The sequence below is a fragment of the Mesoplodon mirus genome (genome assembly GCF_964341445.2).
Source record: "Mesoplodon mirus genome assembly, chromosome: 1".
NCBI classification, from domain to species: domain Eukaryota; kingdom Metazoa; phylum Chordata; class Mammalia; order Artiodactyla; family Ziphiidae; genus Mesoplodon; species Mesoplodon mirus.
In genome coordinates, this window is record NC_138976.1 from 59,432,932 (window position 1) to 59,458,821 (window position 25,890).

General features: G+C 36.6%; 1 protein-coding gene across 3 annotated transcripts in view; it reads right to left on the reverse strand.

Annotated features, from left to right (window-relative positions):
- The window catches only part of ADAMTSL1 (ADAMTS like 1), a 473,180-nt gene that overhangs the window by 410,156 nt on the left and 37,134 nt on the right, over positions 1–25,890 (reverse strand). For all 3 annotated transcript variants that reach the window (XM_082612434.1, XM_082612433.1, XM_082612435.1), the window contains exon 3: positions 1,709–1,754. In XM_082612434.1, the coding sequence (XP_082468560.1) occupies positions 1,709–1,754 (46 nt within the window). The remainder of the gene's footprint in view (positions 1–1,708; positions 1,755–25,890) is intronic.

Genomic DNA, 25,890 nt, shown 5'->3' on the forward strand with positions numbered 1-25,890 from the left:
AAAGAGAAATTAAGGAAACACTTCCATTTACCATTGCAACAAAAAGAATAAAATACCTAAGAGTATACCTACCTAAGGAGACAAAAGACCTGCATGCAGAAAACTATAAGACAATGATGAAAGAAATTAAAGGTGACATAAACAGATGGAGAGATATACCATGTTCTTGGATTGGAAGAATCAATATTGTGAAAATGACAATACTACCCAAAACAATCTACAGATTCAGTGCAATCCCTGTCAAGCTACCAATGGCATTTTTCACAGAAATAGAACAAAACATTTTACAATTTGTATGGAGACACAAAAGTCCCCAAATAGCCAAAGCAGTCTTGAGGGAAAAAAGCGGAGCTGGAGGAATCAGACTCCCTGACTTCAGACTATACTACAAAGCTACAGAAATCAAGACAATATGGTACTGGCACATAAACAGAAATATAGATCAATGGAAAGAGATAGAAAGCTCAGATATAAACCCACACACCCGTGGTCAGCTAATCTATGACAAAGGAGGCAATGATATACAATGGAGAAAAGACAGCCTCTTCAATAAGTGCTGCTGGGAAAACTGGACAGCTACATGTAAAAGAATGAAGTTAGAACACTCTGTAACACTGTACTCAACAAAAAACTCAAAATGGATTAGAGACCTAAATGTAAGACCAGACACTATAAAATGGGACTTAATGAAACATAAAAGCTTTTGCACAGCAAAGGAAACCATAAACAAGAAGAAAAGACAACCCTGAGAATGGGAGAAAATATTTGCAAATGAATCAACGGACAAAGGATTAATCTCCAAAATATATAAACAGCTCATGCAGCTCAATATTAAAAAAACCAACAACCCAATCCAAAAATGGGCAGAAGACCTAAACAGATATTTTTCCAAAGAAGACATTAAGATGGCTAAGAAGCACATGAAAAGCTGCTCAACATCACTAATTATTAGAGAAATGCAAATCAAAACTACAGTGAGGTATCGCCTCACACCAGTTAGAATGGGCATCATCAGAAAATCTACAAACAACAAATGCTGTAGAGGGTGTGGAGAAAAGGGAACCCCCTTGCACTGTTGGTGGGATACAGCCACTATGGAGAACTGTATGGAGGTTCCTTAAAAAACTAAAAATAGAATTACCATATGACCCAGCAATCCCACTACTGGGCATATACCCTGAGAAAACCATAATTCAAAAAGACACAGGCACCCCAATGTTCATTGCAGCACTATTCACAATAGCCAGGTCATGGAAGGAACCTAAATGCCCACTGACAGATGAATGGATAAAGAAGATGTGGTACATATATACAATGGAATATTACTCAGCCATGAAAAGGAATGAAATTGGGTCATTTGTTAAGACATGGATGCATCTAGAGATTGTCATACAGAGTGAAGTAAGTCAGAAAGAGAAAATCAAATATAGTATATTAACGCATATATGTGGAAGCTAGAAAAATGGTACAGGTGAACCGGTTTGCAGGGCAGAAATTGAGACACAGATGCAGAGAACAAACGTATGGAAACCAAGGGGGAAAGCGTCAGGGGGTGGTAGTGGTGGTGGGATGAATTGGGAGATTGGGATTGACGTGTATACACTGATGTGTATAAAATGGATGACTAATAAGAACCTGCTGTATAAAAAAATAAATTAAATTAAATTAAAAAAATACCTTATCACAATCATAGAACCTTAATACTTACCACATTACTGCATGTTCTATATCGGATATTTCTTCCCTCACAGCTCCTAGAAAAAAAAAACAAAAACTCATTACTACCTATGAAGGGCCCAAAATTTGAACTGTTTTGTTACAAAAACCATTTCCTCTTAGTACCAATATAAAAGCCTCTCTTCTTCTGAGTATGCTCTTAGAGGAATTACTATCAAATGTTAAATTGAGCAGATCTTAAGGAGTTATATACATAAATTGATTTCTCTATGAGGGTTGAAACTAAGCATTCATTTTTCTTCAAAAGTTGTCAAAGTAAGTACTTATAGTGAGTTCTTATTTAATCAAATAGATTTAATGCAAGGTTTTCTGATAAATATTAATATTAAATGAATCCTCTCTTAATTATCTGTGGTATAAAACTAAAGATAGGTTTCACTAATATGATAGATCTTACTTTTAGAATATGATAAAAATTGGACTTAACATTCAACATGGCTTTTAAAATTACACATCTAAGAATATGAAAGTCATAATTCTTAAAGAATTATCTTCATTTCTAAAGTACATCCTCATTGCGGAGGTTTTAGAAAAGAAAGACGACGCAAAAGAACAAAAATCCCCCATAGCTGTCTCATCTAAAGATAATCACTATTATTTTGATTTATTAATTTCTTTCCGGTGTAGAGGAAATATCATCAATTATACAATTTTATAGCTTGCTTTTTATCCACATAAAAATATTTGTAGGTATTTTTCCACACTACTAAATAACTTTAAAGACATCATTTTGAGAGCTACATACTATTCCATCAAATGATATAACTTGTGTAATCATTCTTCCATTTCTTGTCATTTAAGTAGTTTCTAATTTGGGGTTTGATAAGAGATCGTGTGATAAACCATGTCCATGCATATGTTTTATCCAAGTTTCTGACTATGTCTTTAGGAGAGATAAGTTTCTAGAAGGGGAATTACAGCACTAAAGGGAATGAACTTTTATAAGGCTTTTGATAAATATTGCCAAATTGCATTCCATAAAGGTTGTACCATTGCATTCTCCCACCAGCAATATATGGGAGTTTCCATTTTACTGAACTATTGTGAACAAAAGCAATCATTTTTTAATTAAATGTTCAATGATGACACTTAAGAACAGCAGTACTCTGCTCTTTCAAAATAAGTCACACTTATAAAAAAACAAGTAAAATATGAAATTCTGAGAGAATGATCATACTAATAACTAATAGCTATGGAATTCCAGGTATATTTCTAAGTTTGTTATATGTATTAATTTATTTACTCTTCTCAAGAACACTGGGAGACAGGGTACTATCATTATACCCATTTTACAGAAGAGAAAATGGAAGCTTAGGGAGGTTAAGTAACTTGCCAAAATCACACAACTGTTAAGTAGTAGAGCTGAGATTTGAAACCGAGCCATTCAGAGCTTACACTCATAACCATGATGCTTTACTGCCCCCTAATTCACTTGTTTGTTCAGCACACGCCCATTGAGCTCCTATTATATACTGGGCAATACATTTACTTCTGGGAATACAAAGAAGAATGAGCATGACTTGGTCTTTGCTATTAAGAAAATATTCATATAATTCAGTGTAAAAAATGCTAGATAGTATTTGTGTTAGGTCTCAAGAACGTCATCAAAAAGGAAATGTCATCTGAAAATACAATTACACAAAGGCTATCTTAGAGAGATAGAAAGGTCCCAGGCTTGAAGACCTGACTGTAACCAGATTGACTATATTAATATGCACTCAACAGCAGAAAGGAAAAAAAGGCCTGGCCAGAATCATAGAAAAAAAAGGAGGATGGAAGAGATACTAGGTTGCCAGTGCCCTGCCCAGCAATGTCCCAGGCTAAGGGCCAATGAACTTCACGTCCTCCTGATCCCCTTGGCTAGGCTGTTGCTATCACAGTCCAGATGCCTCACACTAACCTAGCTGATGCCAGTGAATTTTTTGCTCATCCCAGAAATATCCCTCATTACAATGCCATGTTGATCAAAGCAATTTGCCAAGAGTGGTCTGTTTTTACATGACTGCTAAGAGGCAGAGGCACTGGTCATGCTGACATGGGAATGGTCCATGTTATGGACAGTTCTACTTTTCACTGTAAGTTAATAAATTGACATTTTAACTTAAAATATTAAGCTCACGGGCCAAGTCATTGCAAGTCCACCTCCAAGAGAAGGATTTGTTCTTGGTGTGATTGCTGAAAAATACCAGGTTTCTGAGTTTAAAAAGATGAGAGCTAGGCCCCAGTTGATGGTAAATTTACAAGGTAATTAATGCTATGACCTGGAGGCCTTTGGTAGCATGCCATGTAGTCATCAGTGTTGGCTGAATGTGATATGTTTTTCAATTTTGAAATTCCTAGTGCATATGTGACATACTGTAGTGGTTAAGAGTACCCAGTTTGAAAGCAGAACCTTCTTTCTGGAATCCTGATTCCTTAGTTTCTATACCTCAGTTTTGTCATCTGTAAAATGGGATAATATTACATATCTCCTGGGATTATTATGAGGAGTAACTGAGTTAATATTTGTGAAGCACTTCAAACAGTGCCTCACACATAGTAAGCATTATATAGACATTAAACAAATAAATTAATTATGTAATAGATGTAAAAATATAATAGATATTAAAAGAGGATGAAGGATATGTGGAGAAGAAACCATAGGCAAAGGCATAGAGGAATGAAAAGATATGGTGTGTTTGTACATTTTCAAGTGGTTTGGTTGTGCAGTTTTGGGTGTATGAGGGGAACTGAAAGATATATTTTTAAAAAAGCCTTCTAACTGTGAACTTTGCAATAGACAGAGGGGAACCACTGAAGGTTCTAAAACAAAGGAGATCCAATGATGACTTCTTGCCTTAAAAAAGTGAACTCTGGCATTAATCATGAAGACCTTAAAATGCTATGTTTTCCACCCTTCTTTTATTTTCTTTTCCTAACCTTATCTCCCTTAAAGGAATAATGGAAACACATCGGAATTAGGAGTTTGACAATCTGAGTCATAGACTTTGCTCTTCCCTTTGCATAAGCCTCTTGTCCTCTCAGGGTTTTTGCTTCCTCATCTGTCAACTGGATATCACTGTATATGGAAATGGCAGTGCCTAAAGTTGTGATAACCAACTGAGATAACTCACGAAAGTTCTATCCAAATGTCAATAGGGTTATTAGAGATAATGCTTACTAAAAAAATTAAAAAGCAGAAAAACATCTAGTTCAATAATTTAAATGAGCCTTTTCCCAGATATTTTAAACTATGAATACCTACTATGTATGTTCTAAAAGCATCCTTGAGATGGACATAGAGATTATCAGACTAAGTGAAGTAAGTCAAATAAAGACAAGTAGTATATAATAGCACTTATATATGGAATCTAAAAAACTACTATAATTAAACTTATTTACAAAACAGAAACAGACTCACAAATATAGAAAACAAACTTATGGTTACTAAAGGGGAAATGTGGGGGAGGACAAATTAGAATTTGGGATTAACATATACACACTACTATATATAAAATAGATAAACAATAAGGATTTACTGTATAGCACAGGGAACTATATTCAGTAGCTTGTAATAACCTATAATGGAAAAGAATCTGAAAAAGAATACATATATATATAGATAGACAGATACAGATATATAGATACAGATATCTGAATCACTTTGATGTATGCCTGAAACTAACACAATATTGTAAATCAACTATAGTTCAATAATTTAAAAAAAGCACCCTTGGGTAACAGGAAAAGTAAGCATATAATGTAAAAGGTTGAATAAATGTTTCTCATTTAGCAGAAACAAAACAAAAACAAACGGTGGTGGGGGAGGAGAGGGGTTCCCACACTAGGAGGGGCCCACCCACAGAGTGGGGATTAGCAGGGACAGGGAGAGACCTTCGGGGGATCAGGGGATCAGAGGGGAATGTGGATAGCGTTTCCCCCACCCACTTGGGCCTGGTGAGCCTACTGAGGTCCCAGGCCTGAACCGCCGTCTTCCAGGGCCCTCTCTGGCCATGCTGAGCCTAAGCCACGCCCCCCACCCCACCCCCAGGGCTTTTTCTGGCTGCACAGTTCCTGATCCCCAGCCCCACCCTCCCTTGCCTACCTGCCCCGACCCCCACCAAGGCCTTTTTGTGGCTTTTTTTTTTTGGCTGTTGTGGTTCTGTTTTGCCTTCTTTTTGTTGTTTCACTTATATATATCTTTTGTAATATATTTTTTATTTTTCTAATTTTATTGTATTTTTATTCTTTGTTATTGTTCTGCTCCTTTTTGTTTGTTGCCTTTCTTTTTTTTTGTCGTGCTGCTCAGCTTGTGGAATCTTGGTTTCCAGGCCAGGGGTCGGGCCTGAGCTCCTGTGGTGGGAGCACAGAGTCCAAACCACTGGATTAACAGAGAACCTCAGACCCCAGGGAATACTGATCAGTGTGAGGTCTCCCAGAGGTCCTCATCAGGGCACCAAGACCCCGCTCTACCCAACTGCCTGCAAACTCCAGTGCTGGATGCCTCAGGCTAAACAAGCAGTAAGACAGGAACACAGCCCCACCCATCAAAAAAATGAGACAACAAAAAAATATGTTACAGACGAAGGAGTAAAGATCAAATACAAGACCAAATAAATGAAGGGAAATAGGCAACCTATCTGAAAAAGAATTCAGAGTAATGATTGTAAAGATGATCCAAAATCTTGAAAGTAGAATGGAGGCACAGATTGAGAAAATACAAGAAATGATTAACAAGTACCTAGAAGAACTAAAGAACAAACAAACAGTGAGGAACAGCACAATAACTGAAATGAAAAATACACTAGAAGGAATCAATAGCAGAATAACTGAAGCAGAAGAACAAATAAGTGAGCTGGAAGACAGAATGGTGGAAATAACTACTGAGGAGAAGAATAAAGAGAAAAGAGTGAAAAGAAATGATGACAGTCTCAGAGACTTCTGAGACAATATTAAATGCACCAACATTTGAATAATAGGGGCCCCAGAAGAAGAATAGAAAGAGAAAGGGTCTGAGAAAATATTTGAAGAGATTATAGTTGAAAACTTCCCTAACATGAAAAGGGAAATAGCCACCCAAGTCCATGAACTGCAGAGTCCCAGGCAGGATAAACCCAAGGAAAAACATGCCAAGACACATATTAATCAAATTAACAAAAATTAAATTCAAAGCAAAATATTAAAAGCAGCAAGGTAAAAGCAACAAATAACATAGAAGGGGATCCCCATAAGGTTATCAACTGATTTTTCAGGAGAAACTCTGCAGGCCAGAAGGGAGTGGCAGGACATATTTAAAGTGATGAAAGGAAAAAACCTACAACCAAGATTACTCTACCCAGCAAGGATCTCATTCAGATTCAATGGAGAAATCAAAAGCTTTACAGACAAGCAAAAGCTAAGAGAATTCAGTACCACCAAACCAACTTTACAACAAATGCTAAAGGAACATCTCTAGGCAGGACACACAAGAGAAGAAAAAGAACCACAAAAACAAACCCAAAACAATTAACAAAATGGTAATAGGAACATACATATTGATAATTACCTTTAATGTACATGCATTAAATGCTCCAACCAAAACACAAAGACTGGCTGAATGGATACAAAAACAGGACCTGTCTATACGCTGCCTATAGGAGACCCACTTCAGACCTAGGGACACATACAGGCTAAAAGTGAAGGGATGGAAAAAGATATTCCATGAAAATGGAAATCAAAAGAAAGCTGGAGTAGCAATACTGACATCAGACAAGATAGATTTTAAAATAAAGATTGTTACAAGAGACAAAAAAGACACTACATAATGATCAAAGTATCAATCTAAGAAGAAGATAGAACAATAATAAATATTTATACACCCAATATAGGAGCATCTCAATACATAAGGGAAAAGCTAACAGCCATAAAAGGGGAAATCTACAGTAACACAATAAAAGTGGGGGACTTTAACACCCCACTTAAACCAATGGACAGAGCATCCAGACAGAAAATAAATAAGGAAACACAGGCTTTAAATGACACATAAGACCAGACAGATTTAACTGATATTAATGTAAGCATTTAAATGTAAGCATTTTACAATACTAATGTTGTTCTAAATATGTACAAAGAATAGAAAGAAATATATATACTCTTTTGTTATTATATTTGGGGGGAGGGATACTGGGTAAATTTTTAATTCTCTTTATATTTTTCCATATCTTCACATTTTTCTACAATGAATATAATCAAATAGTGAAGTTTTACAAATAAAAATGGGCTTAGAAAGATCCAGTTCTTGAAAACACACTATTTCTAGTAATGCAGCAAAAGTTAAAATGGCAATACTAAGGAGTTCTGTTTGAGTTCAATCTTTATTTTTGTTAAAAAAGATAATTAATGATTGTATAGTAAGAACAATACTGGGGTTTGCAACAATGTGAGAAAAGCTGGGTGTTTAATATGGAGCTAATCTTAAATTATTTAAGAGACTGTATACACACATTATAGTGTATCAGATATTCTTTAAATTGACATTTGATTTTTTGTTTCTACTCCTTTTTATAATTTGATGAATTATTTTCCATGAGTTGGTGATTTTTGTTTTTTAATAAAGAAAATGGAAGCTTGAAAAAATAAATAAATAAATAAAAAATAAACCCATGCACCTATGGTTACCTAATCTATGACAAAGGAGGCAAGACTATACAATGGAGAAAAGACAGTCTCTTCAATAAGTGCTGCTGGGAAAACTGGACAGCTACATGTAAAAGAATGAAATTAGAACACTCCCTAACACCATACATAAAAATAAACTCAAAATGGATTAAATGTAAAGGCCAGACACTATCAAACTCTTAGAGGAAAACATATGAAAAAACACTCTGACATAAATCACAGCAAGATCTTTTTTGACCCACCTCTTAGAGTAATGAAAATAAAAACAAAAATAGGCAAATGGAACCTAATGAAACTTAAGAGCTTTTGCACAGCAAAGGAAAGCATAAAGAAGATGAAAAGACAACCCTCAGAATTGGAGAAAATATTTGGACTAATTTCCAAAATATATAAACAGCTAATGCAGCTCAGTATTTAAAAAAACAAACAATCCAATCAAAACATGGGTGGAAGATCTAAATAGACATTTCTCCAAAGAAGACATACAGATGGCCAAGAGGCACATGAAAAGATGCTCAACATCACTAATTATCAGAGAACTGCAAATCAAAACTACAATGAGGTATCACCTCACACTGGTCAGAATGGCCATCATCAGAACATCTACAAACAATAAATGCTGGAGAGAGTGTGGAGAAAAGGGAACCTTCTTGCACTTTTGGTGGGAATGTAAATTGATACAGCCACTATGGAGGAAAATATGGAGGTTCCTTAAAAAACTAAAAGTATAACTACAGTATGACTCAGCAATACAATTACTGGGCATATACCCTGAGAAAACCGTAATTCCCAAAGACACATGCACCTCATTGTTCATTGCAGCACTATTTACAATAGCCAGGCAATTGAAACAACCTAAATGTCCATCGACAGAGGAATGGATAAAGAAGATATGGTACATATATAGAATGGAATATAAGCCATAAAAAAGAACAAAATTGGGTCATTTGTAGAGATGTGGATGGACCTAGAGCCTGTCATACAGAGTGAAGTGTGTCAGAATGAGAAGAACAAATATCATATAATAACTCATATATGTGGAATCTAAAAAAGTGGTACAGATGAACCTATTTTCAGGGCAGTAATAGAGACACAGATATAGAGAACGGACGTGTGGACACAGCGGTGGAAGGGGAGGGTGGGATGAATTGGGAGGTTAGGACTGACATAAATACACTACGACGTGTAAAACAGATAGCTAGTGGGAACCTGCTGTATAGCACACAGAGCTCAGCTCGGTGCTCTGTGATGACCTAGATGGGTGGGATGGGGGAGGGGATGGGAGGGAGGTCCAAGAGGGAGGGGATATACGTATACATATAGCTGATTCACTTCGTTGTACAACAGGAACTAACACAACATTGTAAAGCAGCTATACTCACCACCACCACCACCCACAAAATAAAATATGAGGTGGACTTCTGGGGTAGTACCGTCATCCCGAGTCTGTCTGTTACCGCTCATTCGAGATAAGCCTTAAGAAGACTCTCTGATTCCCAGGAAATGTGACTCTTCGTTCCTGCCGTCTACAATTTGATGTCTTCAAAAAAATTTCTATCCCACTCACCAGTCTCCCAATCCCAAAGAATCCAAGTTTATAAGGGCAATCATAAGGCAGACAGGTACACCCTTTCAATTCGCTGTTCCCACACTGATTTGCTGTCCTTCAAATACTGGCACTTTCCAAAACTACAAAATCACCCTCATTTTAGATAAATGTATCATATTCTATATAAAGAAATGTTACTTTCAATCTCAGTTGGACTTTAGCTACTTTTTGATCAGTGGTTCCTGCAGAAATAAAACTATTAAGAAAACAAACACAAAACATAGCAAAGAAAAAAACACTTGCCACCATTTCCAAAGTACATCCTGTAATTGTCTAACACCTAATAGTGATTTGCAAATAATTTAATTCTGCTCCTGAGTTAAGTCTTCCCTTCACTGTATTGTATTACTTTTTGAGTGAGAGCTTATTTAGTTTGAGTGAAATATGATAGTAAAGTGGTAATGTTTGAGTTTGGAAAAGTCCTTGTTATTAAAAGACACTATCAAATTGTGGACAATAATATTAATACTAATGTCTTACTATATATTGAGTGTCTTCTATAGGTATCTGGTCCAGTATTAGGTATTCTGTGCACATTATCTCTAATTTTCCAACAACTGGAAGGCTTTATTATTCCCACTTAATAGGTAAGAAAACTGAGGCTGAGAAAGACTAGGAGACTGAAAGCCATATACCTACTCAGGAAAGAGAGAACCAGGGATTGGAACCCAGGTGTGTCTAACTCTAAAGCATATACAACAACGATAATAATACAAAAGGAGCAAGATGTACTCAAGACATGGAAAATCCTAACACTAGATTAAACCTTGGAGGCTGAGCCTGGGGGTTAACTGCACCTTATTTTCCACATCAGTACATAACCTGCTTCTAAATTCTGGTAAAGCCAGTAAGTAAATGACATCTAGATACACAGCGTACATTGGGAACAACTCCAAGAGAACCACAATCGTCAGTAAAATGTAACGTGAAAGAACTTCAGTGCAGAAAAATTTGTATTTTTTGAAAGTTCAAGTTTGTTAAAGCGGAATGTAAATTTTACTGAAGTAACAAAGTGACTATTCTACCGCAAGGATTTTAATTCTTGCCAAGCATGAATTTCTTCATTGAAGGCATTTATCTAGGCATAAAACCCTCATCTGAGAATTATGCAGTAAAAAATATTTTCTTGTTTTTTAAAAAAATTCTTAAAAAAAACAGTTAACACAAAACAGCTGAAAGATTTTCTTCACATTTTAACAAAATAAAATTCACCTCTGGAAATGAAAACAAACATTAGAAATTTCAGTCCAAAATGGTTTCTGAGGAAAGTTATAGGCCACCAATAACAAAGGATTTAAGTAAATGCATCTGCTCAATGAAAACTATGAAACAGTTACAGGACTATATTTAGTGAGTTAAATATTGTACCAATTAATAAATCAGAAACTGATTCAAGTATAAAAGAACAAAATATAAATAAAAATATATTTCAAACCAAATTTGTACAGAAATTTTCTTATTTATATCAGCTCTTTACTCCTAACCAGTCATTTATTAATTTTGACTTAGTTCCTTTTCTCAAAAAAGGAAATCACCTAAACATCAAGCTATCATTTGTGAATTATTTTAATTCACTTATAATAATGAGATTAGTATAGGCTTGAAGCATACTTTATTGGTCTCCAATTCACACATAACAAACCATCCAAACTCTTCCAATACTTAACATTCTGATGTTATCTTAGTTTCTATTACCATAATTTAACAACCTTAGAAGAGATGAATTGCCATGGAAAATTAAAAGCTCTCTTTCTAGGCTTTAGCTATTTGTTGGCTTCCCCCACCCCACCCCCACCGCTGCTTACATAAATCTTTAAAAGAGGAAGGTATATTCGACTCATCTCTCATTAAGATTAAAAAAGGATCTGGTAAATACATCAATTTAAATTAAAAATTCTTCACATCTCCTCTCTAAGCAAACAGATCCTTCTGGTGACACAACCAGACTCATCCTTGGTGTCAGTGAACCGTTACAAGAAAATCTGATAAATGTGTATATTAAATGCCAGAGTTCTTAAGGACAATTGCACTTGTGTTAGGCTCATGAAGCTTTGCCTTTGATTTTCAAAAACCAAAGAGTGCTGCTAAGTAAGAACAGGTTACTGTATTTCTTTGTGTACCTCCTGCCTTTCAAATACAGACTCATGGGCAAAGAATTTTGAAGTAAGACAGTCCATCTGCTTATCTCTCTCTCTTTTTTTGGTCATCCAAAAGGACACTCTGAGCTCTTTACAAGAGAACAGACATAAAACCATGTCAGCAATTCACATCAGAAGGACTCTGGGTCCTTTAGACCATGGCTCCCAAAATGATCATGAATTGGACAAGACCGGCAAATTGAGAGCCTCAGCTGGGACTTCACGGAGTACTGGAACACTGTTTTCCTCCTTCACTTCAAGAGAGCCTTTTAGTACTCACGGGAGCCATAGTGCAGGAGGGTGTCCTTAAGGAGCCGGTTAAAATACTTCACCATTTCTAGGGCTTTTTACAAAGACCTCAAGAGGAATAACAAATTCTGAGAACACCCAAGAGAACGAAGTGCAAATGCACTGCTGGGCTGCTTTTCACGTGCCACGACATACTATCGTAACAGTTTCTTTTGGGAAACAAAACTTGATACCAATGAACTTGGTCATTAAAAAGGAAGCTATATGAACCTGCAGACATGGTGTGTAAAGCTATCCTCAGATGCTCACTACCCTAATCTGTGCGTCAAACTGGATGCTGAAAACCTAGGGGCTAGAACTGGAGTCCGTTCTGGAGCACCACAGATGGTTAGTGGTGGTCTTGCTTTGCACGGGGAGAAAAGGAGTTAGAAGATATGCCATCCCAGTGCATCTCCTAAGTCCCGAGTTCTCATTTTCCCCTGAACTCTCTCTGTCTCACTCTTGTGCTTAAAAAAGTCATTCTTTAATGCTCTACATTTTATTCCATGTTTAAAATAATTATTTAATTCTAATTTAGAATGTCTTTCATGAGAGTCAAAATGAGCCTTTTTCATGTGGAAACTTTGTGTGGCACTTGGTCCCAACAGGATGAGTCGATTCAGCACTGTCCCTTCTTCAAAAAGTAACTACGTAAAAACAGAGAGTAGAATGGTGATTACCAGGGCCTCGGAGGCATGGGAATTGGGGAGATGTCCTTTAAGGGTATGAACTTGCAACTAGTAGATAAATAAGTCTTGGAGATTTAATGCACAGCCTAGTGATTATAGACAACAAGACTATATTGTAAACTTGAAAGTTGCTGAGAGACTAGATCTCAATTGTTCCCACTACAAAAAAAGAAAGAATAATTATGTGACATGATAGTAGCATTAGCTAATGCTAAAGTGATAATCATATTGCAATATAATACATGGATCAAATCAACTCACATGCCTTACACTTACACAATGTTACATGGTCAATTATATTTCAATAAAAAAGTATCTACACATGACTATGCTTATATTGTATATTCATTATATATCTCTGAATAATTGGAGATGTCCTAGTATGCATCCTTAGTTATTTATTAACATTAATAGATTTGAAGTATTCTTAACAAACATTTAATGAATGTATATTGACTCTGAACATGAATCCCATTCTACCCACACAGATCCCCCCTGAATAGTCACGTGCTCCCAGACAACCACCTATGTCAAATAAGAAATTTACTTACAAGAGTCTACATAACAAATAATATTTAATCTGGTATCACTTGCCTATGAAAAACTGATCTTAAATGTTAAAGGTGTCTTGGACCTTTTTCCTGGTAAACTTCAGTTTTTTTCCATTTAAGGTTAAAGCTCCTTCATTAGACAAAGCCGCCAAAATTGTAGGAGTAATGTATCCCCAACACACATACGACCTCCAGTGGCAAAGTACCTTTGAAACAAGGAGACAGACGTCTTTGGTGCTATGGGACTTACAAATGCAAGGATAAAAAATATCTCCCTTCTTAAGCATTTAGTTGAAAGGTCCCTGAATGTCATATAGGATGCCTATTTGTTTTGCACTGCCTCTTCATGTGATGTATCACGTGGCTCAAACAGATTAGTGCTAAGGGAGAGATTTATTATTTTTTTTCTGGCTAGATAGATATGCAAGCCAAACTATTATGACAACTTGATAAATATAGCTTTTGAAAATGCTTTCTGTTGTAATAATACAGCAAACAACAAGGAGGCATGCGGCCAGGCGTCATCCATCAGTAGGTGAGCTGGCGGGGAACAGACCAGACCCTGGTGTCACACCAGTTCTTCCTGATCTGCTAGGGGCTCTAATGTGGCCTAAGGACCCAAAAGAAGAGTTGGCCTGAAAGCTGAATTTTAAAAGCAATTTTAAAAAGAAGAAGGGGTAACGGAATCCCACACGGAAAAACGGTGCCATAAATTGAGTCCTCGACGTGGAAGTGTTTCTTTGGCATAGGTAACATATTTTTGTAACATTAGTTTTACAATTCAACACTTCTGCTCTGTACTAATTTCTCATTATAAAAACATTCTGAATGTTGTGCCAGCTTGGAGACTCTGATTTGTGTATACAGAGAAAGTTACTAAAACTTAATGTGTAGACCAAATTCAGTATAAATGGAAACCACATAGGTTTAGGAAAAACATTCTAAGATGACATCTTCTCTGTTGTTTGATCTTCTCTTGACCATAAGGAACTGTACTTTTACAGATTCCTGAGAGGCAGCTTAGAGGCTGCAGAGCTGTTCAATTATAATATAGATACACATGAGGATACTACAGACTGAATTTTGGAGTTTGGCCTGTGAGTTTCAAATTGGTTTATTTGCTATTATGAGTGTCTGGTATGTTCTAAATTACAACTAGAAAAACCAGTGCCAATTTCTTTTCCCAAACAAGTATGATTTTACATATCTCTGCCTGTTCTTCAAAGACAGACATGCTACAACAAAGCATTGAGTTCTCACAAATATCGGCTAGGGTTATGAAAATGAGGAGGGTGCTCATGTAATCAAAAGAGAAGAAAGCAAGAACAACACTGGAAACCACAGTGATCATGACCAGCTTCTAATAAAACCAGAAACTGCCCCGAGCAGACTGCTCAGATAATCTAATGAGACAACATACAACACGCAATCTCAAAGTGAAGATGAGCCCCTGGGCAGGACGTTCTGGTTCACAAATTCTGGTGGAATGTTTTCTGATTTACAGTCACTTCACACATTTATTGAGCATCCAATCGGAACCAGTACTAAGCCAAGGCATTGTGAAAGGTACAAAAATGAGGACTCCCCTGACCCTTCTCAAAGCTATAATTTAGTTGTAAAAAAAATCCACAGGTCCAAATAGAACACATACCAGTATAATGTAGCATCAACAGCTAATGGGCATGGTCTGGATACTCAATATGGAGGTATTAGACAAAGGGACCGACTGATGAGAGACAGAAGTAACTTACAAAGGTGATATCTTAGGAGGGGTGTCCTGTATGGGCCATACAAGTCCCAAGAGGGTGATGGGAGAAAGGAGAATTCAAAACACAAGCTTCCTTCCCTGCTCCTGCTTTCCTAAAGTACGGCAGTAGGTTACTGGCCCCCATAGTCCATTCGGTCAATTCACCCAGCATTGACTGAGTACCTGCTATGCAAAACAGGAAGACATAAAGAAAAGCAAGATAAAACCTGTGCCCATCGTGCTGGCAGTCTAGTGGGGGACAGGGTCTTATAAATAACTATAACACAAGCCAGGCTAGGTAAAAGTGATTAAAAGTGGTGCAAACATAGCGCCTTAGAAATATAGCAAAGTGAGACCAGGGGCCACTGCTGGAGGTTACTTTAAATGACACTGAGGGTTTGTGGGCATGGGCAGTGCGAGGCGTGGTAGGAAGGGGGCTCATCAGGAGAAAAGGCACAGAGCCAGCAGTGTGGCCATCAGCTGAAAGGATCAGGACACAGGCCTGCAGCCACCCAGGATACTTTTCACTTTTAGAAAATGTATTTTTGGTTACTTGCTTTTCTCCTTTGCAGGCCCTCTGTGTGATCTCTGAGCTCCAGTGCCCAGCGAAGCATGGTTTACTGTTAGCATTCCACAAGCATTTATTGAGAAATGCAAGGAAGGAAGGAAGGAAGGAGGGAGGGAAGGAAGGAAGGAAGAACAGAAGGAAATGTTATAAGGATAATTTCAGGTCACAAAGAATTTTTGGCCTCATATTTGCTCTAATTTTTGAACCTGAAACCCAATTAAAATCTTTCTACAATAAACCAAAGATGAAAAGTTTAAAATGAAACTAAATAGCTACCAAAGGAAAGAAACTTTGGCTCTTTTCTACGGACATGTTTATTTTCACATATCTACTCAAAGTTGTATTTGTCGCTGCAATGCATTTGTTCCCTCTGAAAGAAGGCGAGGGGTGGGGGCCCTGGGGATTGCTGCCTTTGGCTAGAGATCCATCAGCAGGAAGGACATGTACTTTATAACACATACACACATGCCATAAGATTTGCAAATGATCTTACGTTTGCTCGGCACATGTACTTTATAACACATACACACATGCCATAAGATTTGCAAATGATCTTACATTTGCTCGGTAGCCAAAAGAGGCAAAGAATGAGAATAAAAACAAATGTGTTTTAGCAACATCAAGTCCAACTTTTCCATCTTCCCCATGAGGAAAATGTGTATTATGAAACCCTAGGACTCTCACAACCTCACCCCATACAGCCCTGAAACTGGGACTTTATAAATTATTTTGGCTAGAGACAAAAGTTCTTCGATCTGCCCGTATCACCCAGATGTCCACTGCAAAGTGAGGGCCTGGAGAATCACAACATTTTTCTTTAAAACCACTCATATTCAGAGCAGTTTTAGACTCCTCTTCCTCTCTAACAGCAAAATGGGTCACACATTCGATTTGGAGTTGAAGGGCGCCTTAGACATTCTTTCAATATAAACATTTATTGAACACCTATTCTGTTCCAGGCACTGTCCACTTGACATCGTAGATAAGCCACCTAAATCCTAGAGAAACTGAGAACCTAATCCTACGTCACACAGCTAGAAAAGAGTGGGGTCAATATTCAAAATTAGTACTTTGATAAAAAAAAATAAAAGGGATAATCCACAAAATAGGATAAAGTTTCTATCAGAGGCAATGAAACACACGGTTTTTCTTAAGAGCCAGGTTCCCAAATAGGTGACTGTTTCCCATAGGAAAGGATCTCTATCTTGACTAATGAGTCCTACCCCAAAGCCAAGGTAGAGCTTGGCCCTGAAGCTATTTGAGCTTGGCATGTGTAGTTACAGGCTTCAGCTGATGATCACACATAAATATGATGTTACTTAGTGTTCTGTACTTATTTTTTTCTGTCTCTAGGTAAAGTATCCATTCCCCAATGTATGTTATTCTGGTATCTCTTTTTTTCTCTTAATATCTTGTGTTCTTTTATTTCAATCTCTCTCTCTCTCGCTCTCACAAACACACACGCATGCACACACACAGGCACACACCCTTTCGTCCCTTTATCCCGCACCCCCCATCCTCAGTGGTTGAAACTAAGCAAAACAGAGTTAGATAAACTCCTCTCTTCTATTGTATTGATACAAACTGGGATCAAACAGATGAAATAAAATTCAAGGAAGTCTTTCTTTTTTTAGGGGGACAGGGATAATGCCAGATGTTGAATTGAAGGTGGAAAGTTAAACTCTATGGTTAAGGAATTTAATGAAATTGAGGGGAAGTTGATCTCAGAGAATTTGCATAAACTACCCCAGTCACTGGGAATTAACTTAGTTAGTCACTAACAACCTGGAGGTTTAAAGGGTCATATCTATAAGCTTAATAATGGAATGGAAGAAAATTTCAGAAATCACTAAGTCTATTTGCCACTTTGGGCAAGGTTGATCTTTAGTAATACTAGACAACTGGAGAACTACACAGAAAGGTTATTGCTGTGGCTCACAGGAGTACAGAGGAAATCACTACTTTTATTGTCCTGACATGCTGGTGTCCATGACTTTTCCTCCCACACTGCAGATTAAGTCATTCTATAAAAACCTGAATGAGGAAGTTAAACATAAATCTCTTTATCAGAAAATATCTTCTTTTCTTCATAACCCCAACCTCTAAATTCTCAGAAAGCTGGAGACAAACCTCATCACTTCACTATCATGCCCTCCAATAGAGCAGCAATTCTAACACTGGATACATAGTAAAGTCACTTGGAGAGCTTTTACAAAATTATTGATGGCAGGGCTCCAACCCCAGAGATCCTAATTTAATTGGTCTTCAGTGGAGCCCAGATATTTGTATTTTTTATAAAGCTTTCCAGGTGACTCTAAAGTACAGCCAGGGTTAAGAACCAGCACTACAGATGTATTACCTATTTACAGAACTGGGGGAAATTCTCTTAGTTCTTAAAATATCTTGCAACTATAATCAGTAGAAACTCAATATAATCAGTAGAAACTTAATAATATGATAAATTCCCAACAGCAAATTCTTGTCCCTTGGGCCTTATATCCTTAGTTACACCTAGAAATTTGCCTAATACATAGTAGATGTTCAATAAATATTTATTAAATGAATGCATGAAAACTGAGATTCAGTCTTAAATATCATATGTTTCTGAGAATTTATTCATTTTTTCTAGGTTATCCTATATTTTGGCATATAATGGTTCATAATAGTCTCTATCACCCTTTTAATTTCTGAAGCATCCATTGTAATATCTGCTCTTTCATTTCTGATTTTATTTATTTGCATCTTCTCCTTTTTTTTCCCCTCAGTCTGGCTAAGGTTTTGTCAATTTCATCTTTTCAAAAAACAAACTCTCAGTTTAGTTGATCTTTTTGATTGTTTTTCTATTCACTATTTGATTTATTTTTGCCCTAGTTCTTATTATTTCTTTCCTCTGTTAACTGTGGGCTTGGTTTGTTCTCCTTTTTCTAGTTCAGGCCAATAACAAACAAAAATATTGAAGTGGTAATCTAAAACCTCCCGACAAAGAAAAGCCCAGGACCAGATGGCTTCACAGGTGAATTCTACCAAATATTTTAAAAATAATTAATGTCAATCTTTCTTAAACTCTTCCAAAAAACAGAAGAGGGAATACTTTCAAACCCAGAACCTGAACAAGAAAAACAAAGCTGGAGGCATCACATTTCCTGATTTCAAACTATATTACAAAGTTATAGTAATCAATACACTATGTTACTGGGACAGAAACAGGTATATAGACCAATGGAACAGAATGAAGAGCCTGGAAATATACCTGTGCTTATACAGTCAGCTAATCTTTGACAAGGTGCCAAGAACACACAATGGGGAAAAGATAGTCTCTTCAATAAATGGTATTAGGAAAACTGGATAGCCACATACAGAAGAATTAAACTGTACCCTTATCTCACACTAAGTACCAAAAATTAACTCAAAATAGATGAAAGACTTAAATATAAGTCTTTAAACTGTAAAACTACTAGAAGAAAACACAGGAAAAAGCGCCTTGACACTGGTCTTAGCAACAATTCTTTGGTCATGACAGCAAAAGCACAGGCAACTAAGACAAAATTTGACAAGTGAAGTTGCATCAAGCTAAAAAGCTTCTGTACAGAAAAGGAAACAATCAACAGAGTGAAAAGCCAACCTACCTAGTGGAAGAAAATATTTGCAAACCATATGTCTGACAAGGGGTTAATATCCAAAATATATTTTTAAAAAACTCATATAACTCAAGAGTAAAAAAAAAATCCCAAATAACCCAATTTAAAAAATGGCCAGAGGACCTGGATAGACATTTCTCAAAAAAAGACATACAAGTGGCCAAAAGATACGTGAAAAGATGTTCACCATCACTACCATCAGGGAAATGCAAATCAAAACCACAAGGAGATATCACTCACATCTGTTAGAATGGTTATCATCAAAAAGATAAGTGGGAGAGGATGTAGAGAAGAGGGAGACTTATGCACTGGTGATAGAAATGTAAATTTGTAAAGGCATTATGAAAAGCAGTATGGGGATTCCTCAAAAAATTAAAAATAACTAGTATATGACACAGCAATTTCACTACTGGGTATACACCCAAAGGAAATGAAATCTAGATTTCGAATAGGTATATACCTGTGTTCATTGTAGCATCATTCATAACATAGCCAAGATATGAAAACAACTTAAAGGTCCCTTGATGAATGAATGGATAAAGAAAATGTGGTATGTACATACAATGGGGTATTATTTAGTCTTAACAAAATGGGAATCCTGCCATTTGTGACAACATAGATGAACCTGAAGGACATCATGCTGAGTGAAATAAGCCAGACACAGAGAGACAAATACTGAATGATCTTGCTTACATGTGGGATCTAAAATAGTAAAACTCATAGAAGCAGAGAGCAGAATAGTGGTTGCCAGGTGCAGAGGAGGGGGCAGAAATGAGGAAATGTTGGCAAAAGGGGACAATGTTTCAGTTATGCAAGATGAATGAGTTCTGAAGAACTCATTTAGGAGTTCTGAAGAACTCCTAAAGTACAGCATGGTAGTGACAGTTAACAATGCTGTATTGCATACTTGAAATTTGCTAAGAACATAGATCTTAAATCTTCTCAACACACACACACACACACACACACACACACACACACACTAACTACGGAGATGGGACAGATATGTTACTTAGCTTTATTGTGGTGATCTTTTCACAATGTATACATTTATCAAAACATCAAGTTGTACACCTTAAATATATATTATTTTACATGTCAAAGATACCTCAATAAAGTAGTTTAAAAAAAAGAAAACTGAGTAGAAATAAAAAAACTTCAGAAAAGCTATTAAACAAACCAAATAAGGAATTTTTAAATAAACAGAAAAAGACAGCCAAGAGTTACAAATTCCCAATATGGCTAGTAAAGGTTATGGACACTAAACACATTTCCACCATCTTTTATTTCAACAAACAGGTTTATGGGACAAACCGGGCCATAAATTGGTCCCAAACATTCAGTCATTGGTCTTAGTGTTTTTTCCTCCTGAAAGGACATCAGATCTTGGAACAAAACATCCCTCTAAGATATATGACCTGGAATATTAGAAGTCCTGGTAATACATTTAGAATAGGCTTTGACCCAAAAAGTTAAAGGAAGGCAACTGCAAACTCTTAAACATATATCCCAAAATGTGAACTCTCCTCTAACACAATGAAAAGATCACCTCATATAAATGACATGACTAGTCAGACTCATTCTGAAATTGTATATCTTTCTGTTAAACAAACCTCAAACATTTCCAAGGAAAACAAGGCTGATAACACACAACATCTGATGAAGAATAACAGATAAATCTTGCTTTGGGGCTCACTTGTGCTGGAAGTCTTAAAACCTCTTAAGTCTTGTGAACCTTAATTGGATGTTATGACAGAGATGAGGTGACTTTAAAAGAAAAAACATCTGTTTAAGAAGCCAAATCTTGGGCTCCCCTGGTGGTGCAGTGGTTGAGAGTCTGCCTGCCGATGCAGGGGACACGGGTTTGTGCCCCGGTCCGGGAGGATCCCACATGCCACGAAGTGGCTGGGCCCGTGAGCCGTGGCCGCTGAGCCTGCGCATCCGGAGCCTGGGCTCCGCAACGGGAGAGGCCACAGCGGTGAGAGGCCCACATATAGCAAAAAAAAAAAAAAGCCAAATCTTAACATTAAAAATTTCCTTTTGGTATTTATTATTATACACCAAATCTTAAAATTAAAATATTTCTTTCAGTATTTATTGTTATGCAGTACATAAATTATTTGCTAACTAAAGCTTATATTCATGTAAGTATCAATATTATTATGGGAGAAAAATTGTATTTGCAATTAAAAAAAATCAGAGGAGCTAGCTTATTTTCCCTTAGCACAATTATTATGAAATGACAAGTTTGAATGATCTTCCCCATTCCTGTGAGATAATCTTCTTTGGGATATTTATTTTAATTTTTTTGCACTTATATTGACTACATTCTGGCAGCCACATCCCTTTGGAATAATATCACAATCTTAATTTTTTTAGGCACCTCTATAGTGCGATGATTTTTATCTCTTGTTCATCTAATAATTTTGTTCAACTCAATAAATTTTTATTCAACTCAAGAATTCAATTCAAAATTTATTAACTTTTTAACATGTTTTCATCCTTTATAGGTATGCCTCTTTTTCTTTGTTATTTGGATATCTATGAAGTCAACAAGTATTTCATTTAATCAGTTAGGATTTAACAAAATATTCGTACTGTTAATGTATTAAATACCTATTGCATTAATTTATTAATCCATAGTATTAATTAGTCCAAAGATTAACTTGGCATTTCAGAAAGTGAAAAAAGGTCATAAAAGACCTTTAAATCTTCTTCAGCCACCAATGCAAAGGCTGACACTACATTTAAAAGTATCAGCTGACTCACTCACTACTATCTTTTTTTTTTCCTAAAAGATATCTGCACCACCATGTTCAGTGCAGCATTATTATTTTTTTTAACATCTTTATTGGAGTATAATTGCTTTACAATGGTGTGTTAGTTTCTGCTGTATAACAAAGTGAATCAGCTATACATATACATATATCCCCATATCTCCTCCCTCTCACATCTCCCTCCCTATCCCACACCTCTAGGTGGTCACAAAGCATGGAGCTGATCTCCCTGTGCTATGCGGCTGCTTCCCACTAGCTATCTATTTTACATTTGATAGTATATATAAGTCCATGCCACTCTCTCACTTTGTCCCAGCTTACTCGTCCCCCTCCCTGTGTCCTCAAGTCCATTCTCTGTCTGCGTCTTTATTCCTGTCCTGCCCCTCGGTTCTTCAGAACCATTTTCTTTTTTTTTAGATTCCACATATATGTGTTAGCATACGGTATTTGTTTTTCTCCTTCTGACTTACTTCACTCTGTATGACAGACTCTAGGTCCATCCACCTCACTACAAATAACTCAATTTCGTTTCTTTTTATGTCAGAGTAAATGAGCTGCAGTTTACACCTTTGACCTTGATCTTGGCACAGACCTAATATAGGGGTACATGTGATGTTAGACACATTATTCTTAAGTACCTTACGCATCTGGAACTCCTTTCAGGCAAAAAGCTAAATGACCTGGCTGAAGACAAACCTAGAGCTCTCAGAGACACATCTTTAGTATCAATTTTTAAAAAAATATGCTTAAGTCATTTAGGTTGCAGAAGGATCATTTCCACTAAACAACACACCATACGAGGTCAACCAGACAAATGAATTTGCTAAAAGTATGATTTCAGAGTATTTAGTGGGAGAGGTGGAAAACTGGAGAGAGAAGAAGCAGCTTCTCAAGGTAGTTGGTACATTGTTTAATTCATGTGTAATAAAACAAATGACCATCATAAAGTACAAGTAGGTAGAGTCTGTTTTTTAATTAAAAAAAAATAAAAGCAGACATTATATACCACTTGGTGATTAGCAACAATTGCATTATTAGAGTTACTCAATGAAACCTAATGGAATCTTACAGAAACTAGCAAAAGTTGTAGAAAAAAATTTATACAGTGCCTTCCTTTATTGCTCAAATCAAATTTGCAGCAAAATAATCAATGTTGCAATATCAGAAACTGGGAAAATCAAGCACTGCTTACTTTCTGTGAGCCTAGAAAAAAGACAGGGGAGAAGCCAAAGAAAGGATTCTGCTCAGTATCTCCCTGGGTCAGGGCTGTTTTCCCAGCACTAAGTACTGCCAGTTGAGAATGAAGGATTTTATATTTAATGCTTGTTTATATTTTCACTGTGCTTTGTCTCCATTGATTTTTTTTTTTTCCCAAAAGATCACTCAGAGAAGATGTTCTATACTCAGGGAATTAACCAAGCCTCCTCCAAGTTCCCAATCCATCAGGGAACATACTTAACTCCAGAAGTTGAGCCACTGTCATCTATTCCATAAAATCTGACTATTTTAGCTTCTATTACAGTTCTATCATATTGGGAATAGAATAATTATTATCTGATATCAGACCTAAATGTGACCTATGAGATCATATCACCAGGGCTAGAAAATGGGCCTGGCAGGTTAACTCGGCAGGTGGATGGGAGTTACTTGGGCTGAATTGGAATGCTGACCATTACATTACAACGCACATTCTAGTTACCCGCTGGGCCTCTAAAGACATATACATTCATAACCTCTGACCTTTCCCAAGAGTTATAAGGTGACTAAATTGAATTTGGATGCCTAAATATGGAGTGGAGAGATGAGAGAAAACTCATTAAGTCCATTAACCATTAGAAATGAATTGCCACAGAAGACCATCCATGGTAGATTGCCAAAATGGTCCCAATTCTTTACCTGCCCTACATTGCATGGCTTTCCTTGTAACATTTTTGCTCTCGCACATTGACTTTGAACTTAGCTAGGTAACTTACTTTGGCCAATGTACATCTTTAAAAAAAATTAAGACAGGACTATTTATCTGCACCCGACATATATTTTGACATCATTCTTCAACAGGGCTTGTGTTGTGAAGTGACTTTATGCTGAACTGTACTGATTCTGGTTCTCTTGAGAAAAACAACACATAGTTTGATTCAGCTGTGCAGTCGCTTCTTTTATTATTTCTTTATGTTCTTACCAGATCTGGAAATGCCATCTGTTTGAAGATTTTTTTCTTTTTCTTCAAATCCCTAAAGAAGAGGTGGTCCACTTCTCTCCCCATTCTTTTTTTACTTCCTATCCACACCAGTATGAGTTTACTGAATGTGTTTTTTCAATATTTGAGTCAAATAGAGACATATATACATTCATAATTTTAGAATTTACATTCTACTTTTTCAGTTCATTATAAGTAGATGACAGCCCTGACCCCAGTAGATGACACTGATACCTCCCATAGTATCTTAATAAAATCCTAACGACTGAAGCCTTAATTTACTAGGTGACAAAAAATGGTAGTTTTGAATATCACAGGACATCAATATTTGATGATTTGCCAGATGACAGACTTTCACTTGTGGTTTTAATTCATTCCTGAAGTTGTTTCTCACTCACTACAAGGTTTTCACAATGTAACATTCACATCACTGAGCCAATGTGAAAGTTCCCATACATTTCTTACCAGCTTTGTGAGAGACACGTTTTGGTTCATCCCTACAGAATATTCAAGCATGCTTACTTGGGCAAACTACATAACAGGAACATTCCAAATTTGTACCTTTTGGCTTTACCGGTGTGTGTTTATTATAAGTTATGCCCCAAAGTGCTATCACCATGTAGCATCATGTAGTACAGATTTAGGAAGTTTTTGATATTCATGATTAAGAGAACAGGTGAATCATTAGGATGAAAGGTCTATTCTTTCTTATCGGTTCACAGATCTGGTTTGATATGAAGCTGGCCTCCAATGAAGACAGACAAACTCGCTAGTGAATTCAACCAACAGACTGATCTTCAGTGTAGACCCAAACACCAGAATGGCTAAATACCAGAATTGATCTGGTATCTTTCAAGATATGCCCTTTGGCCATTTTCCCCCTGGGTATGTTATTTCCACTGGGGCCTCTCTGGAACCAAAACGATATCTAGTTATCAATGGATTCAGTGAGGAAACATCTATTGAGCTCTTAATATCTCTCAGACCCTGCGCAGACCTGGGGGATATGGAAAAAAGTAAGACCTGGACCCTGATTTCAAGAAATTCTCACTCTTATTAGAATAAGTTGACATTTTCCTGAAGCTGTATCTCACCACTTTCTGCTGTTCATGAAAAGTCTAGAAGAATCAGCAGATGCATAATCTTTCCTTCTTCTGTTTCATGTTTTATTTATAATATATAGTAATTTTGATCAAACCTCTTCCTTGCCACATATAACACTTTCCACTGTTGAATAAAATCTTTCCTTAAAAAAAGATTACCATAGTACTTTGTATTTTATAGTTTGGAGAAAAATCTAGTCATAGACCACACA